Consider the following 18,129-nt stretch of genomic DNA (forward strand, 5'->3'; position numbering starts at 1 on the left):
AGCGCGGAGCCGTGCCGCCGGGCTCCGCCTCGCTCACTCGCGGCCCGTCCCGCAGCCGGGGCCCGGGGCGGCGCGGCCCCCCCTCCTCCCCACCCTGCCTGCTGCCCCGGCGGGACCAGACCCGAAGCGCGGCGGGACGCCCAGCCCCGCCATGGCCGCCATGGCCGCGCGCCTCCCTCAGGGGCCGCCGGGGGGGCGGGGCCACCCGCCAGGCGCTCCCGCCCCGTGCGCACGCGCGGCTGGCGGCGGGGGCGGGGTCTCGCGGCGCTGCCTGCAGGCGCGCGGCCTCCTCGTGCGGCGGTGACGGGTGCGTGGCGGTGGAGGGGGAATGGGGCGTGCGGTTGCTATGGCGACGGGCGAGCGGTGGTTCCCGGCCTGGGGCCGCCCGGTAGCCGCGGTGCCGGGGCGGGGGCTCCGCGCCGCTCCGCTCCCCGCCCGGCTCCTCAGCGCCTCGCCCCAGGCGGGGCTGCCGGTGCGTGGGTGGCTGCCCGGGCGTGCGGCGCCGCGCTGCCGGCCCCGGCCTCAGCCCCGGCGGCGGGCGTCCTGCCGGGGGCCCGGGGGCCGGGCGGGCGGAGCTGCGGGTTTCGGTGATCCCGCCGGGGACAGGCCCGGCCCTGTGTGAGGGCGGTTCCTGTGCCAGGGCACCGGCAGGGCTCATGCCCCGCTCTGCGGCCCGGCTGAAGCCTGCGGGCAGGGCCCTTCCTCGCTGGTGCTGCCTGGCCGGGAGGGTGGCCTGTCCCCGCCGCCTCATCTCTCCGGTTTCCCTGTTTAAAAGAGAGAAACCTGCCAAGCCACGGCTCTTTCTTCAAAACTTATTCCCGTAATTATTCAAAATAGTTTATATTTGGACACTTGTCTGCTGTGGTTTCTGCTTATTCTAATTATTCGTCTGTTTTATTCTTGAAACATTTTCAGTAGCTTATGTACTTGCCTTTCATCTTAAGTTTATTTTATAAACTCTTGACCGAGAACAATCCCTACCTGGTCTGCAGGGGAAACTGCAGTGCCCCAGAGAAAAAGATTAACAGATAACACCAGCAGATTGCTGCTTACGTTTGTCTGGCATAATAGGTACAGAATTGGCATAATAGTTACAGAATTAAACTTGGGTTATACTGTAGGATTTGTTGCTAATTTGCTGTTGGGAAGGGAATATTGCTGAAGCATGTAAAAATGGGTGAACTTTAACTCCTGAATGTTAAATGTTTTGTTTCTACTTTTTAGGAGGAGACATTCATATTAGGAAATGGCAGAAGCAGTTTTTCATCCCCCAAGAAGGAAAAGAAGAGTTTTTGAGTCATATCAGGCTCCCTTTCCTGTGGATGTAGGTGGAAAGGATTTCAGAATATGCCAGGCTGAAATCATTAACAACAATGTTATTGTGACGAACCCTGAAGATATTGAACAGCTTTATAACAAGGTGCTGTACCCTGTCTGCACAGTATTTTTAGTGCTTTAGACATAGGTTGAGCATAATACTTGTTAAAATCTGCCTGCCTTTATGTTTTCCTTCCCCTTTAGCCTCCAGTGATTCTCCATATCTCCTCCTTCCCCTGAAATCAGTACAAGACATATATTCTGTATCAAATGTGAAAAGTATTTCATCCTTATACCAGCAAATAAATTTTGGAATTAAGTGATGTTGTGCGCTAAAAAAACAGCTTCGAGACTTTGTTTGTTATGTTTATTTCACCTTTCAACATTTTATGCAACCTTGCAAAAGCATTTTCTTGATTTTAAAGTTCAGGAGGTTGGACTATTAACATTTTATAAATGCTTGTGTAATGCTTTTAACTTCAGAGCAATTTCTTCCTGAGTAAAATAAGCTACATTAAGCCTCTTATGTCCAAGTATCATTTCACCACCATTCTTATGCAGTACTTTATCCTTTTCTTTGTTTTCTATTATGCATTGTGACAGCATTGATACACAGGTGTTTTCTTCTGCATCTGCTTTCAGAAGTTTACTTGGAGAAGCTGACTGACGTGGAATTGAGGAAAAAGCCCCAATACTCTCCCCTGGTTAAGTCTTTGAGTGCAGGTGTTTAACGCTGAACTAGTTATCAGAAGCTAAGCAACAGGATTTAAGCGAAGCTCAAATGCTGCAGAATTTCAGTTATCTTTTTTTCAGCTGGTCTTGGCAGTAAATATTTTATAGTTGGAAAGAAGTTATTTTTTGTCCGATGATATAATAAGGATTTTTCCTTTTCTTTGAAGGGCTATTTTGGAAAAGGTATCCTTTCAAGAAGTCGACCGGTGTACAGCATTTCAGATCCTTTACTGGTTACTAAGTGGCAAGGTAAATAGTGCACATGTGTACTTTCATCACTATTGGTACTTTTCACTTTGCTTCACTCATTGAAGATACATGTTTATAAATCACACGCAGAAAAATGATCTCTCTACTGGGTCACATCAAGGATCTCTCTCTCTCTGCAGTAACATTGCCTTTAATGATGGGCAGTACAAGATCCCTAGGAAAAATAAAAGAACAGGAAACACACATCAATAGCTCCTTAGTGTTTCCTCCTGACCTTAATTGATTTGTTGCCTAGGAAGTCTGGAAGTAAGGGTATCGTCCTTGAACTTTCCGTTCAGTTTTTCTTGGTTTTAATCTGTAGATTTTTAGTGTCCATGAAATCATGAGGCAAGGATATGTGAAATTTTAAATTTGTTTATAGCCAATTACACTTGATTTGCTCTTGGTTGTTTATACAAAGACTGTCCTCTTACAGGCTGGAGAAAAATAGCATGTTTAGTTCTGCTTGTACAGGGTGTTCAATCTTTTTATCTCTGTACCTTTTCTAGTTCTGCTATTGTCCTTCTTGAATAAAAGTTGGACCAAAATGGCAGAGGGGATTGAAAATGTGAGTAAACCTTAGGCCACAGATTACCTCAAGGCTCAAAATAATGTGAAAACATCTTTGTATCGATGAAACAACGTATGATTTTTCTTTATACAGGTGCTAACATAAACATGCCTATAATTGGATCAAAAAAGTAAGTTAATTTACGTTACTTTATTCTTGCTTTTTTTTAGAAAGATGATTCTATGTTATGTTTTATCTTACTGCTTTTCAGGTAGTTGGCTGCAAACATGCTGATGACTTGCTTCTATTTCTTTTCTTTATATTTCATTTATAAATCACATTAGAAAACAGAAATAGAGTAGGTGATATTCAGCATGATTTTTCGTATAAGCTTGCATGTATTAATTGCTGACTAGAAGCCAAGATTGAGTGCATGCATAGTATATGGGTAATTAATTCATAATATTATCAACCATAATAAACTTGTTCTTCAGCTGAGGAGGAAAAAGAGAAGTTTCTGAGGCAGGCTATTTGAAATAATTTTCCCAATTCCTTACTGAATTAATATAGTGTGGGTTGAAGCAGCTCTTGAACTTTTATAATATATAAACGTTTTACTTTTTTTTTTTTTTTTTTACGTCTCTATTAACACTGCTAGTTTGTACATTTAAGAAAACGGTGTTGGACCACATATTTATTTTGTTCTGCTGAAGCAGTATATGAGCTAACTGTAAGAGTGTGCAAGATAGTTACTCTGTTTGCTTTAATCCTATGATAACTCTAAAAAACTTTACTTAAATTTAAAAGTTATACTCCTTCAGTCCTCAACTTTAGGTAAGGCAAACAGTAGGAATATTACTACTACTACTACCACAGTTATTACTGCTTGCAGAGACACTTGTCATTCGTGTTCGACTTTGGCTGCTTTATGTGTCAGCAAATACAGCTGAACATCAATGAAAGTGTCATTACATTGGTGCAGAAGGTGCATCGTTATCTGTCTCAGCAGAGATCTGTAAGTGCAAATTACATGGTAATTAAATCATAGGACAAACAGGAGTCTATTTTTTAATAGCAAAAAGTACAGCACTGAATTATATAGCTTTATTATGAGATGTCAGAGGGACTTACGTTTTGTGTCAACACATGCAATTTGCATTTAATTGTCTTTGCAGTTCTTCATTGCCTGGTCTGTAATTGTGTGTTAGGTTTTTGTTTGGGGAAATAAAGAATATTGTACTAGAGTTGTCCAGGTTTTTATAAGGACAGCTGCACTCAGCTACCTGTAACTTTCACAGAATGAAGATTAACATCTTCAACTGGACATTAATGTTATCTTCCAAGGAGAAAGAATTAAAGGGGCCCTAAAAACTCTTATGGTAATTGAAAAATATTATAAATATTTACAGCTTTCCTATCAGTGAGATAGCAGCTGATTATTGTTATTTCTCAGGGATGTGGGGTTTTTGGTTAAAACCAAAGGTAGTTTCTACTTAAGATTTTTATGCTGGTGTTTTTGCTATGCCATTGCTTCTTCAGAGACAGCTAAAACAGAGTCTGAAGATACTGTCCTCAGTAGTTAGCTGTATACAGCTGAAGTGTGTGAGAGATCTGTATGCAAAGTCTTGCTGAATATTTTAATCATGCAAGCCCCGATACCAAGATGTTTTTGCAGGGAATTCGGTCTTAAGGCTTCCATGGGAGAAGGGATCTTTTGGCTGGTGAACTCCTTGCTGCTTGAAACTATATAGCAGTAGTCCTCAATGCATGGTTCTTGTGCAACATTAGGTAACGGTGCTTGTTGCCACAGAAATTTAGAAGGCAAAAAAAAACCAAAGAAGGTAGCAGAACCTTGATGTTCAGTAATGTCCTGAAGACTGGAGTCCTATTACTTTGTGTATGTTGTATTTTGTATAGCAGTTATTCAGGTGTGTGTTCAGATTTGTTTTGTGAACGGTGATGAGTCTTCTTTTTTTTAAGATGCTCGTTTTTAAGATTAATTAAACTAAGACTAATTAAAGGATGCAATGCCCTAGAACTTCTCTTTATTTTACTTGTTTGCTAGGTACCAGTGTCATGTTCAGTGGGCTAAAAGTGTTTTGCAACAGCAAGGATTGGATGACTGCTCAATTACCAAAATTATTGAAAATTACACTAAGCCTCTTGAGCTGCCATTTTTGGAAGAGGATGAAGCTGAGCAAACCAGAACAGGCCCAAATACCGAAAATACAGAAGTTTCCAGACAGTGTTCTACAGCTACTGGAAATGTAGTAGCCCTAAGTCCTGAGAACCAGAATGAAGGCTACAAGAAAGCCTGTTTGGAAGCAGATGCAGCATTTGAACCTGCGGCCGCACGTAGCTCTGAAGAACAGGAACAGGGTGACTTGAAAGAGATAGCTGAAGCGTCTTGCCAGAAGCATGGCTTTCTCGTGCATTGCGGCTGCAAGGCTAAGGAGAGCACTGAGCACAGATCTTGTGAGATGATCAAGTCAAAAGAATGTGCTCCAGAGTATGTATTGGTGCAAGAGGAAGAGGAAGGTAGCTTATGTCCTGCAGATGACTCTGCTCATGCGCAAGAAGATGTAAGGATAAAAAGTATCCTTATCTTTTAGAAAAATTATATCGTTAGTGCTGTTTTCAGAATTCAGTATATTTTCCAGTTTAAAGTTTTTGTAATATAGTAAATTTGTCTTATAGCTTTTCAAGAAGGAAAAACTAGTATGCAGAAGAAATCCATTTAGGATTTTTGAATATTTACAACTCAGCTTGGAAGAGGTATGTTTCAAGTGCAGTACAAGTTGTTTTAATCTGAAAAGCAAATATTAGTCTATGTTACAACATAATTTAATTCATTTTTGAAGTACGTGGTTCTCCGGTGTCTCCTAAGTATTTGGATTGGTTTAGTCATTAAACTTATTTTTAATAACCTGTAATACTTATATGATATGGTGAAAAAAAATATGTAGGGTCCAATCCCATTCACTTTGGATGAGTAATCCCACTGATAAAAAGACCAGTGATAGGATTTAAGTATAGAAATACCAGAAATAAACATTTATATAAATCCTGCTTTGATTGTGCTGCTTCTAAACATATTCACGTGTGTTAGTTTTAACACTGTGCCTTCAGGAACCTATAGCACGTGCATAGATTTTTATTTTTTTTTTTGGTAGTGTTGTGTCTGTTGAAGTGTAACGGTCATGAAGACAAATCTCAAAGGAAACTTTCAGGCAAATTGTTTGTCTTGATGATGCTAGGATTCTTGTATAAAATTAATTTGAACCTTTTTTCTCGCATGGAATATAAACCACCGGAAGAGTCTAGCTATCAGTTAAATTTATTCTGTTTATTTTTTCAGGCTTTTTTCTTGGTGTATGCTCTGGGATGTTTAAGTATTTATTATGGTGAGGTAAGTGTTTGGATTAATTTTGGATTACTGAGGATGCCATTAGTTTGGATATGTTTTGGTCTGAAATTTTTACCTTCTGTGGCAGTATTTTTATGCTGAAGGAGGGAATACCAAACAGAATAATTAGGAAGTTTTTCATATAAGTAATGGTATTTCTGTTTATAAAATACTGGTCTGAAAATTTTATGTGTACCAAGGCAAATGCAGTTAAGCACAGCCTTTCTCTAGAGAAAGGTTTTTCTTGTAACTTCAGCAGGAAATAATGGGGAAAGCAAGTATGGGATATATAATATGATGAATAGTCTCTCTCTCTTCAAACAGGAAAATTCCTTGGAGTTTTAAGCGTCAATCTATAAGTATATCAAGCTACTGTTAATGTAACGACAAAGTAATTGAAACTTAGGCTTCTAGTTTAAGACTTATCAGATTTTCATTTAGACAAGGGCATTATGGGACTGATTGCAAAATGCTAAAAATAACACCCTGCTAAATGGAGCAACAGGTTTCCGCCTGATATTTAGAGATTCCATATTTTATTGCCCTTTGCAATTTGCCCTTCATGCTCTTTGCAGTAGACTCTGATAGTTGATATTTGGCTGTTATAGCATACTGTGTATAGTATCTGCTTCATATAGTCACATTAATGCCTTTGGTGATTTTTAGGAGCCCCTAACTATTCTGAAGCTCTGGGAAGTTTTCAGCGAAGTGAAGCCCAATTTTAAAACTACCTACATGGCGTATCACTACTTCCGCAGTAAGGGTTGGGTTCCCAAAGTTGGACTGAAGTACGGAACTGATCTCTGTGAGTAGCTTCCTTAAAAAAATGGAATAATTTGCATCTGACTTCTTTTTAAGCAATGCAAGACTCCAGTGCCAAAGATGAACTCAACAATGAGATGCTGTGTGACTGGAGCAGGCTTTGCTCCTTGCAGTTTTGGCTAGACTGTGGGTTTGCAGTAGGGTTAGGATGTGAGTGGTGAATAACATCACATATCCAGTAGCTGAAGAGATAGTTCAAAAGGCCTGTTGTTTTACTTCATGATGTTGTTAGTAAATACAGGATTGCACTGAAATTCCCTTCCCAAGTTTACACCCTTCTAAACACATCTTCTGCAGTGTTACGTGACGGTCTCTGAAATAGCAGGTTTGCATCTAGATCCCAATTCACATCAAAGTCCATATGGCTCATTATTCATCTCATTTGATGGAAGCTGGACTTCTGCTGAACTTACTGCTAAGGCTATTTCTCTGGGGTTTTTTGAGGGGAGGATATGCAAGGTGAAAGGACTTGCTTGTTAATCATAGCAGTTTTAATCTTACAGAAATCATTAGTAGTGTTAAGTAACTCAAGAACTACATTCAGCTGAGATCAACATAAACAGTACAGTAATGCCTGTTGTTACAGGAAAATGTGCATAAAGGGGGGTATTTTTTAACATGTGCATGCAAACCAGCAAGTGTTTTAATACTGTTGATGCAGTTATAGAATTAGGCAGTTTGTACATTTGAGCATGTCGAGGATGTGCTGAGTTAGTCCTTTAGATCAGTGTGTAGGTTTGGCTGCTGCTCCCATGGCTTTTTTGTCTCTTTCCTCTCTTTTCATTTGTTGGGACAACTTAGTGCTAAGCAGAATTCAAAAGTGTTGCATTTTTGTCTTTTTTAGTAAAACAAAACATTTGAAAATAGTTATGGACCGAAGTATTAAACTCGGATGGAAACTGTGATTATCTAAGGTGTTTCTCTTTCATTTCAGTGCTGTATCGAAAAGGTCCCCCCTTCTATCATGCAAGGTTTGAAGCTCTTCTTTCTGTCTAATTCCTTAGTTTCAAATTAGTAAATTTCTCTTGCACAAATTTAGTATCTTCACTGATTAAGCACATATTCTTTTCTCAAAATACTTTGCCAGATGCAGTCATACTGAGAATGCAAAAGTCCTTTTAGTAGAGGTACTAAATAAAACAGTTTAATTTAAATAACAGTAGTAAGACATTAAAAATTAAAAGTTGCAATGAGCATATTTAGAACTCGTATGATTAATGCACTCAGGAAAGTAACTTAATTTAGTAATACTGACTTTAAAATATATATGATATGGATAATTTATGTAACTTGGGAGAAAAAACTTTGAAGGTATTACAACTGTCTTTATTCGTTAGCTAGTCAGGTTGAACTCCTAGATAATAAATTGGTTATAAATGTCAGATTGGCATTCATAAGAGAATGCTACAAACATCAGCAGAAGGGCAGGGAGGGAAAGTGCCACTAAGCATATTCACAACTTCATCTTTTTTCCTAGTAGAAAAAGAGTTAAGTTTCACAACTTGCTTACTGCATGCTGGCATGTTGTTTAATGCCAGTTTTTAGGCACTAATTCTTGTTTCATGGTCTTCCTAAAATGGTAATTTTCCTTCTGTGAATTGCCCTATCTGCTTTGTTTTCCAGTTACTCTGTCATTGCCGAATTAGTTGATGATAATTTTGAAGGTTCTCTTCGCAGACCACTCAGCTGGAAGTCCTTGTCTGGGTTGAACAGAACAACTGTTAATGCTTCTAAGGTAAGTGTAAGATGCTAGTTTTAAAATGATACAGGTGCCGTTTAGTTCCAAAGAACAGGGAGTTGGAGTGAGGCTGGAAAGAGAGTCTTTCTGTTTCTGGTCTGCTGAAGAACATGTTGAGTTGCCAGTAGGCAAATAAGTCTCCTTTGTTGATATCCAGATGAATTCTGGAAGAAGCTTATTAAAGTTCTGTTGCCTGTAGGAACATTAAAAGTTGTGTGAGGAACAGAAGAAAGACCCGACTTCTTTCCTGCTTGCTACTTCTGTTTTTAAAACCCTCTCCATCTACCAGGATTTTCTTTTGAACAGTGAAATGGCAAGTTTCCAAAACATTTTCTCTGTGATAGAGCCTCAAACATAGTGCTTCCATACTCGTAGCCATGGTGCTCAGGTGTTGTGTTATAATTCTAGTTTATCTTATAGTAGTGTTATGCTTTGATATGGAAAATGGGATAGGCCTGTTACACAGCTCTCCCCAACTTGATTTGCAGAAGACATCTTGTAGGAAACTCGGTATCTGCATTTCTAATTAATCTAAAACTTGTATAGAAAGAAATCAGTTGAAAATCTTGTATTCATGTGTTTTGTTTACCAACAGGAACTTATGTTATGCTATTTGATTAGACCATCTGACATGACTGAAGAAGAGATGTCAACACCCGAATGTATGAAAAGAATTAAGGTTCAGGTGAGTAATTACTTCTCTCCTTCACCTGCGTAGCGTTGCCTTGGGGCAGCTGGCCAGCTAACTGTAAGAGCCCCCTTGAACTGTTCCCTGCTCTTTAGCATGCTTTGGTTTTTGCACTCATAACTGCAATAAAATAACTAGATTCCTTTGTGCCCCAAGGCATGAGAAGTGCATTGCAGGCTCTTTAAAGACTTAAGATCTCTTAAATTTTAATGTTGCTGCTACTGTGAATGTAAACATTTGCATGGGGAAACAGGGATGCCTATGGAGAACATAAGGTTGATGTATGTTTAAAAAGGGAGAAAAATGTGAGAAACCAGCTCACATTCATAGTCATCTACTAAAGTTTCTCAATGGTCACATAATATACGTAAATTTGCTAAAGGCTTAATCCCCGTCCCTCACTGATTATCTGTAGCTCCCCCCACCCCTAATAATTGCTGTTTTTATTTCAGGAACTGATTGTATCTCGTTGGGTTTCTTCCCGTGAGCGCAATGAGCAAGATGAACTTTAACTGACTGTATAGGAAAAAAACTTACTTTTTTTATTACTAGTTCTTCCTGGTTTTTCACCTGATCCTTCTCATGGTGAACCATTGTCTCCGAACAGTTTCTATCGACATACTCAGTTGGTATTTAAAATGAGGTATATATCCCGTTTACTGGAGAGAATATTGTATTGAAAAACGTAACTGAACTATAGTAATGCATATGAAGAGGAAAAAAAAAAATGAAAGCTGTGTCCCAACTCAAAATACTTGTTTCCTTAAAAGCTTACAAGCCTGTATGTTTGAATGGTGGCTAGTCTGCAGTGACGTGATGGTATTTTTAATGTTCTGACAGATCCAGGCATTAGTGCTGAACAGACAGTACAGCCTGCAGGCCACTGAAGTCCCAAAAACCTGAATGTCTGCCTGAAATCCCAAGCGATGAGGGATCTAACAGTTTTCTGGGAATACCTCACAGATTCTTCAGAGTTGAACTTGGGAATTGTAAGGCTAATTTCGTTTTGTACCTCAGCACAGGGTCCTACATTTCTTCAGAAGTGAGGACTTAAACTTGACAGTCCTCAAGTTTATTACAGTGAGTCAGATAACCTTTTGGCATACCTATGGCACCGTTCTTCTACAGACAAAACCTGACTTTATAACCTTAATGAAGTTGCAGGAGCTTAGATTTGGGGAGAGATTTGGTTGTTGCAATACTGAGCATTGCTGTTGGGTGCCTAGACCATCGGATTCAGTAGCTTATTTTCACAAGCACTGCTCAGAAATGAGGAACTCTTCCCAGAACGTGCAAGGATTTAAATTAATTCTGGGGTCTAAGCACATAGCAGCCAAGTTAGGTGTTAGGCACCTTTCCCCAGTTGAGTAAGATGTCTTTATTCCTTTGGGATTTGCAGCATAGGATTCCTCCTTGACAGTAAGGACCTCATCTTGCCCCCTGACAGCAAGATGCCCCGGCCACAGGTTGATGACCTTTACTTTTGTTGAAGATGAGTTACTGTGAAGAAAATAATGAAGATTTGCTGAACTAGCGAGAGGAAATCATCCTCTCTAGCTTGGCAAGTGTAAGTCTATTTCATCACTGCTTTTTTCGCTTTTATCCAGCAACTACAACAGTCTATATTTTTTTTTTTTTCATACTGCACTCTTAGCTCTCTTTGCCCTGGCCTATCACGGGTTGCAAAACAGACTGGGAGACACCGCTGCATTTTGTATAGAGGTATGGGACAGTGCTGAGCAGTTTTGTCTTGGTACACTAGGTGCCTGCAATTTTTAATTTTTTGATAAGATTTAATCATCTAGATTGCAGTTTCTTAAATAGGATGTTTACTATTGCTAAACCGCATTTGGAAAACAAACCAACCCACCCAGCAGGTATTCAGCTGTCTTTCAGGTAGAGCCAGGATGTTTAAGTATCAGCTACTCTGCATCTTAAGTATCACTACTTCAGATTCAGGTTTGAATTCCATCTTAGTGTTTGAACAACAGGCTTCCTTGCCTCACTGCGCTGCTAAGATTTTTATTTTTCTTTTCCCCTGTGTTGTGAGAGAACACATTTGCTACAGCAGTAAGGATACATTATAGCTGGGGACAGTTACACTGCTCTGGACTTTCTTCCTGCTGTTTTCATTCACGAGAAAAGGGGGCTTGCCTCCTGGGCACAGGAAATTTTTCAGAGCTGGTAAAATTGTGTCAACACAGATTATTCCCACCAAACACAAACCCACACTCTTGTTTACTTAGTTTAGATTGTAAAGCCACGTCATGAATGTAAGAAACTACATACAACTCAAAGTGGAAGATCTTCTAGCGTTTGCTTTCATTTAATACAACTTCTACCGGAAAGATGTAAAATGATAATGTTGATTGCATCATAGCTTTTTCAAGCTGAACAGGCATGATTGTGTTGACTGTATGGGGCAAGGTGTCCTGGCTGCAGATGACTGTACTTCATGTTTCAGTACCGTTGTATCAAATAACTTACACTAGAGCACTGATACTTGCCATTGTATTATTTTCCCAATTAAAATACGGTACTTACAAGAAGTATGTATTTTGATTCACTCCAAAACAGCATACCATGATTTCTTTTTGTAAGCCAAATCCTAGCTGAAGAATTCTGCCTTGCACTAGGAGTGGGTGGATAGGAGGTCTCCGACAGCAGCCGAATTGAGCATTTCAAGCTGGTTGTCTTTATTGCGTTGTGATTCTTGAACACACTTTTAAAGGAGCTGCTATAATTTAGAATTTAGCAAGAAGTGGAAGAAGGTGGGGGTGGGAGAGGAGTGTGGAAAGTGTGGCGCGTGCAGCTGGAGAGTGTTGGGGGGAAGCAGGGCTCATGCCGTTTGTATATACAAAAGTATAAAATAGATGTGGACATAACCCTCATCGTTTCCGATTACTTCTCCATCTTTGAGAAAATGGGACTTACAGCTAGACTAAAACCTGTTTACTTTGCAGAAAGTAGGAGGAAAAAGAGCTGAAATTGTTTTTTTTAAACTAGATTGTAAGTAAAAAAAAATTGAAATTGCACAAAATTATGGATTGCACAATTTTGACCCCAGCATAGACTTCCATGTAATTTACAATAGGTAAAAGTGCTGTTGGAGGATCTTTATTTAACTTAAATTTCATTAAGTTTTCAAGTTTTAACTCAGAGAAATGCTGAGGAGTCTGCTTATTACCAATACAAACAGATACAGACACTAAATTATTATCTTTTAGTACTAAGCATTGGTCTTGGTTTGAAGAATAAATGTGCAAAGTGCAAAGAAGAATTAGAAAATAAATATATCTGACAAAAAGGGTGGATTTATTTGTTTTTATATTTATTAGTAATTAAAATAAAGGAAAATAATTTTGCATGTAGTGAATCCGCATTGTCATGGACTTTGAACTTCAGCATCATGGAAGCACAAATTCCCCTTTTTTCACCCAAGCGTAAACAAATGTGACAGGAAAAAAAACATTTTGGTTTGCTACATCTTAAGTTACCCCAGTTCATTTGTTAAAAAAGGGTTAATTACACAGCATTTACAATTTCTGGTATTAAGTGTCTCGGCAGAACAGAGCATATAGTGAATGCAAACAGGAAAACATTTTTCCATGTGAACTGTTCCCACAGAAATTTTACATAGAAATGTAGTGTATGTTTGCTATTTCACTCCAATGCACAACTTCCATTTCCCAATCCTTCCATGATGTGCAGGTTAACATATAGCATGAATTGTGTTTTTCAAGACCCGAAGTAGATCGTGCATCTTAAACCCTGAGATTTGAAGTCTTAAGCCTTCCTTCTCCTCTTGCATTTTGTAGACGTTTTAATACAGCAACTTGTCATTTTCAGCACTGTTTTTCTTGATCGGACAGGGGTACAATGTAGAAATCATTAGCTGTTAGCTCCTGATGCAGAGTGATGTATTTGGAAGCCTTCTTTGTCTGTGGGATCACAAACTTCTCTGTAAATTCACTTTTACTCATTTGCCGTTTTCCTTGTGCGGTCAGTACACTGTTAATGAACGCCAGTGCGTATGTGTAGCAGTTGTGGTCATGTTCTTCATACCTAGGAGAACCATCTCGTTAATAAGAGTTAGCACCAATCCATTACTGTGCATGGAGGAATATTTTACTGAGTGAAATAAGGAAGCGAATGCTCTCCAAGAATTATTGCCACCTTCCTTTAATGCTGGTGCTATAGAACATGAATATATTCTAGAATATGAATATTCTATTCATTGTAAGTTGGACTTTACAGCCAGGGATACTAGAAACCATTAGCATGGAAAAAAAAAAAAAAAGGCGGCTGCAGACTTCACAATAATGAGTTCTTTTTTTTATATTCTTATTTGGCTTTTACCTTCTTAACCTTTGGTCTTCCATGTATTATTAATCTGTAATGTTAATTGCGTGCTGTCATATGCACTTCTTTCAGTATGGCATTAACTTGGAAGCTTGAAATCAAGTGAATTCTATCGCTAACGGGTTGCTATACCGTGTGCCAGTCAAACTCCTATTGGCAGTAATTTGTTGCAGTTCTGCAAGGATGGAAATATTAACTGAATAGGAGGCACAGACATTTAAAATATTCTTGCCTTTTATTCCCCCTCCTCTACCCTGACCTAGGAGCATAGGGCACCCACCCATTCTTTTCTCTGTCAGAATGTTTCTCAGATTCTCCCAAATGCTTCATGCTGACCACTAACAACTTCAGTAATTTACACCATTCCCTCACCACACCATGCTGCTTTTTCCACTGGCCCTGTACAACCACGTGTGGTGCAGACCTGCTCAGACTCCTGTTTGCCATCTGCCTAATTCTCAAGTTTCTTCTGCAGTTGCCTCATCCTCTGCCGTTTTTCCCTTGTTCTTCCTGGCCCGGTGACTCATTCCTTGCCTTGTACTGTCAGTGGCTCCATGGTCTGTGTTGCCACAGGGGATCTTCTCTGTGGCTTGCCTGTCAGCCCCGGGGAATTTACAGGGTGTTTTTGCAAGATCTGAGGACTCTGGCTGTCAAAAGCAACCCTGCGACCCTGAGCCCTGTTCACTGTTTTTTTCAAAGCAGTGCTTTGTTTGTTAAGGGTATCTGAAGGGACCTACAAGCTCCCATTTAGGAAGCAAGTGAATTGCTATGGTGTACTTACTTTACCAAAACAATTGTTAAATAATTATGAGTAACTTTCAAGAGTGGCCATTATCACTGTACAGTGCAAAACATCTGGAAATGACTCTGGGGAAAAAAAAAAAAAAATGTTGGGTTCACTAGCTCAGGGCTGCGTCTGCGGAGTGCTGCAGCATGTCTGGAAAACTTATGAGTATACAAGTGCTTTCCTGAATGAGCTCCATGATGAAGAGGAGCACGTAGCTTCTCGGTTTTGTTTCCAGACTATCTTTGTATTTACAATGTAAGAGTCTGTAATACGCTTCTCATTACCATTTGTGTTTTCCACTTAGCTTCTCCTTTTTGGGAAGCACGTCTTTATATCGTGACAAGCAAACCCAGTATCTCTCGGCAATTTAAGGTACTGTTGGGCATGGCTGTAGCTGCTGTTATATACCATCCTTCCAGCAAGTGAAAAGCAATCAAAAAAAAATTAGCATCAGGCTTGGCCTGAACCCAAAGGAGTTACAGGATTAGTTTAGCGCAGTTCCTGTCCATTGGGAAAATAAACCGAGTTAAATTAACATTGTTTTTCAAAAAAAAAAAAAAAGAAAAAAAAAAAAGTTCAGTTTTCAGCAGTTTAGTGATCACTGTTCTATTTGTGGAAAAAGTAGGTCATTCTGTCAGGAGGTGGCAGATGGAGGAAAAACAAACAAAAGCTTGTAGAAGAGATGTACACATCTATCTACCTCCTACCAGTGCTTTTTTGACATCAAGTTAATTGTAGTAATAATGTTAAGGTACTAGGAACTGTAGAATTATCAGACACCCACAAATTCTGTTGGCTTTACTAGTTCCGTAAACATTTAAACATTCTATTCTAGGTCAAGTTCTTTCATCTGGTACCGGGGAGATAATACATTCTCTGAAACTTTATAGTTGAGCACATACAGAATTGCTAAAAAATGCTTCTGACTTGATGGTGGGGTTTCTTTTATTTATATAAGATGATGTCTATGTTCATTAACTTGGACAGCTCACAGAACTATGCTCAGACAGGCTGTTTGCTACACATACTGTTAGTGACGGCCAGTTCAAGGACTGGTATTTTCTTGGAGAGCAGGCTGCTTCGTCATCAGCCGGCTTGATGACGTGGCAGTGCATGTGTTAGCTGGGCTGCGTGCCCTGTAACACTGTCATCAGGCATTCACTTCAAGGAGAGCTATGAACTGAATGTTCTCATTGGAACATACTGGTTTAATTCAAAAGATATAGAGGTCTTCCTCTATTTAACTATCCAAAGCAATGTTACCAACCAGCTGGAAGAGCTGGAAATTAACCTGACTGTATTTCCCATTTCTGATCATTGACAACACAGAAATCATCTGGATGCAAGATCTGGGCAAGAATCCCATCGGTGCGGTCAGCCTTTAAACACAAATAAACCTACAGCTGTTGAAACTTAGGAGAAATAATTGTAGAATTGAGCCTGGACTTTTCTACTTTTGTACTCAGCAGCATACCCTTAAAAGATGTTTCACTGAGCTGGTTTTTTTTTTTCATGCAAAATTATTTTGTTGCTGAAGAAAACTTCCCTAAAATGATCTCTTATTGTAGAGCTTTTACATTCCAGCAGATGAGTTTGTTACTTACAGCTTTAAAACTGTGTTTAGCAAGGCCAGTAAGTCTCAAGACAACCCGACAGTAGTGTTTAGACTGGTTTGTTAGTAACGTCTGTCCTAAAGGAGCAAGGTCTGAATGAACCACAACCCTTGCAGGGTCTAAAAAGGAACAGCCCAATTTATCATCCCAGACTAAAAACTCTTATTGCATCTAGCTTTTCAACTACATACCTGTGAGGAAGCCAGGCCTCTCCCACAGAAAAGTCCTCTAGGAGCTTATCCCACTGCTGAAGCAGCCCAAACATGTCTGGCTGTACTAGTGGGATACTAAGGCACTGTTCCCATCCACTTTCAGATCTGTGAATGCCCTCTTCATTGTAATTATACACCACACCTGAAAATAAAGAGCAACAGATTGTCAGGTGGCACTGGAGGATCAGATCCATAACTTTTTTTTTTAAACTCCTACTACTAGTTCTCCCTGCTGCCATCCTTTCTTAGACTAGCTATACCCCAGCTTCCAATCAGTGGCCTTCTGTGGCTATTGAGTAGAAAATGCAGTCCCTCCTATCAAAAACCTGTTCTCACTTTTACAATATAATTTCAGCTGTCTGTTAATAATGAAAGCAACTTAAGGACAACCAGGCTTCTTTTTTAAACCCCCAGATTTGACAATCTTTATACTAAATAAACATCTGAAGTGAAATTTTGAACGGTAGGCTGACTCTGGAGAACCTGATATGATTTTTTAATGTGGCTTTTTAAAATTTTGTTTGCTTTTTAATTAGGGGTAGCAAATTAGCAAAAACTGTGTTTAGGTCAAAATTTCCTGTAACTTCTTAAAAGAAGAAGGAGGCTGCCTAGCTTTTTATTTCTGTGTGTCGGGAACAGAAGTCACCTGTTAATTCTGTTCTGTGCAATGTGAAGAGTGGAGTATGGCTTTGATTTGAAGCTCTGTGTGCTCACTGCTGCAAGGTGAGATAAATTCTTGGACTTGAGACTTTTTTTTGTTTGGTTTGGGTTTTTTGTTTTTTTTTTTTGTTTGGTTTTTTTTTGTTTGTTTGTTTGTTTGTTTTTTGTTTTTTTTTCCGATCTTTACACGATACTCTTTTTGTAGTGAACAGCTAAGCTCCCGGTTCTGATACCTGCAGCAGAGAGAGGAAGCACGCATTCTTCAACAGCAAAGCATCAGACGTTTGGATGTTGCAGCCTGCATTTTTTAACAGGTAGCAGACATTACCACAACAGTAGAGGTGGCTCTGAAGTAACACTCTGGGTTACCTTAGGTGGAGGAGGCAAAGCTGAACCGGGCATGGGAGAGGGGCGGTAGTTTGTAAAGCAAAGCAACCACGAAGTACTTTTTACCATTCGTATTGGTTATTCCAACGTGAAGGTCGGATTTCCCGTCGTATCCTCTGAAAGAGAAAGAGGGGTGTCGGGGATGGACGGGAGCGCTGCCTGTCCCCTCCCGGGGTCGGTGCCACTTTTCAGGGCACGAACTGCGAGGCAAAGCTCTACTGCCAAGGGGGAAAAAAGGGACTTTCACTTCCAGGAAAGGGGACTGACCGGGGCTTACACAGCGGCCGCTGCCGCCCCTGTGGGGAGCGGGACGGCGGGGCCTACAGGGGCCGCTCCCCCGCGGGCTCCTACCCGAGGAAGGTGCCGGCGGAGGGCCGGAGGAGGAAGGCGCAGGGCTGACGGTGTCCCCGGCGGAAGGGGCTGGGGACGCGGACGGGGGCGGCGGGCAGCCCGGCGCCGCGCAGAGGGCAGCCGCAGGCGGGGCAGCGCGGCGGCGCCCGGCGGCAGAAGATGGCGGCGCCGCAGTGCCGCACCCGCAGGATGGCGGCCTCCGCCATGACGCCGCTCCGTTCCGTCCCGCCCCGCCGCTCTGTGGCCCGGGCCGAGCGGCGCTCTAGCCCGCCCCGCCGCCGCCGCCTCTATGGC

At 40.8% G+C, this 18,129-nt stretch overlaps 2 protein-coding genes across 8 annotated transcripts; one reads left to right on the forward strand and one right to left on the reverse strand.

Annotated features, from left to right (window-relative positions):
- The first annotated feature begins 243 nt into the window (after positions 1 to 243).
- On the forward strand, positions 244 to 12,012 carry TSEN2 (tRNA splicing endonuclease subunit 2). 3 transcript variants are annotated; one of them, XM_042807024.1, is made up of 12 exons: positions 244 to 307; positions 1,225 to 1,420; positions 2,217 to 2,298; positions 2,963 to 2,999; positions 4,875 to 5,391; positions 5,507 to 5,584; positions 6,168 to 6,218; positions 6,882 to 7,020; positions 7,972 to 8,008; positions 8,661 to 8,772; positions 9,371 to 9,460; positions 9,916 to 12,012. In XM_042807024.1, the coding sequence occupies exons 2-12, from the start codon at positions 1,247 to 1,249 to the stop codon at positions 9,973 to 9,975; spliced, it is 1,377 nt and encodes a 458-aa protein (XP_042662958.1). In that variant the 5' UTR covers positions 244 to 307; positions 1,225 to 1,246; the 3' UTR covers positions 9,976 to 12,012. The 3 variants fall into 3 exon arrangements, with proteins under 3 accessions (XP_042662958.1, XP_042662959.1, XP_032851722.2); XM_042807025.1 differs by lacking the exon at positions 244 to 307 and adding an exon at positions 357 to 472; XM_032995831.2 differs by lacking the exon at positions 244 to 307 and adding an exon at positions 516 to 820.
- Positions 12,013 to 12,773: 761 nt separating this feature from the next.
- On the reverse strand, positions 12,774 to 18,085 carry MKRN2OS (MKRN2 opposite strand). 5 transcript variants are annotated; one of them, XM_042807027.1, is made up of 4 exons: positions 17,836 to 18,085; positions 17,551 to 17,600; positions 16,417 to 16,579; positions 12,774 to 13,528 (listed from the first exon to the last, which is right to left on the reverse strand). In XM_042807027.1, exons 1-4 carry the CDS (start codon positions 18,039 to 18,041, stop codon positions 13,309 to 13,311), a joined length of 639 nt encoding a protein of 212 aa, XP_042662961.1. In that variant the 5' UTR covers positions 18,042 to 18,085; the 3' UTR covers positions 12,774 to 13,308. The 5 variants fall into 5 exon arrangements, with proteins under 5 accessions (XP_042662961.1, XP_032851724.1, XP_032851723.1 ...); XM_032995833.2 differs by having other exon boundaries at positions 17,752 to 17,846; XM_032995832.2 differs by having other exon boundaries at positions 17,467 to 17,600; positions 17,752 to 17,846.
- Positions 18,086 to 18,129: the final 44 nt, after the last annotated feature.

Source organism: Tyto alba, unplaced genomic scaffold, assembly GCF_018691265.1.
Source record: "Tyto alba isolate M040663 unplaced genomic scaffold, T.alba_DEE_v4.0 Super-Scaffold_49, whole genome shotgun sequence".
Taxonomy (NCBI): domain Eukaryota; kingdom Metazoa; phylum Chordata; class Aves; order Strigiformes; family Tytonidae; genus Tyto; species Tyto alba.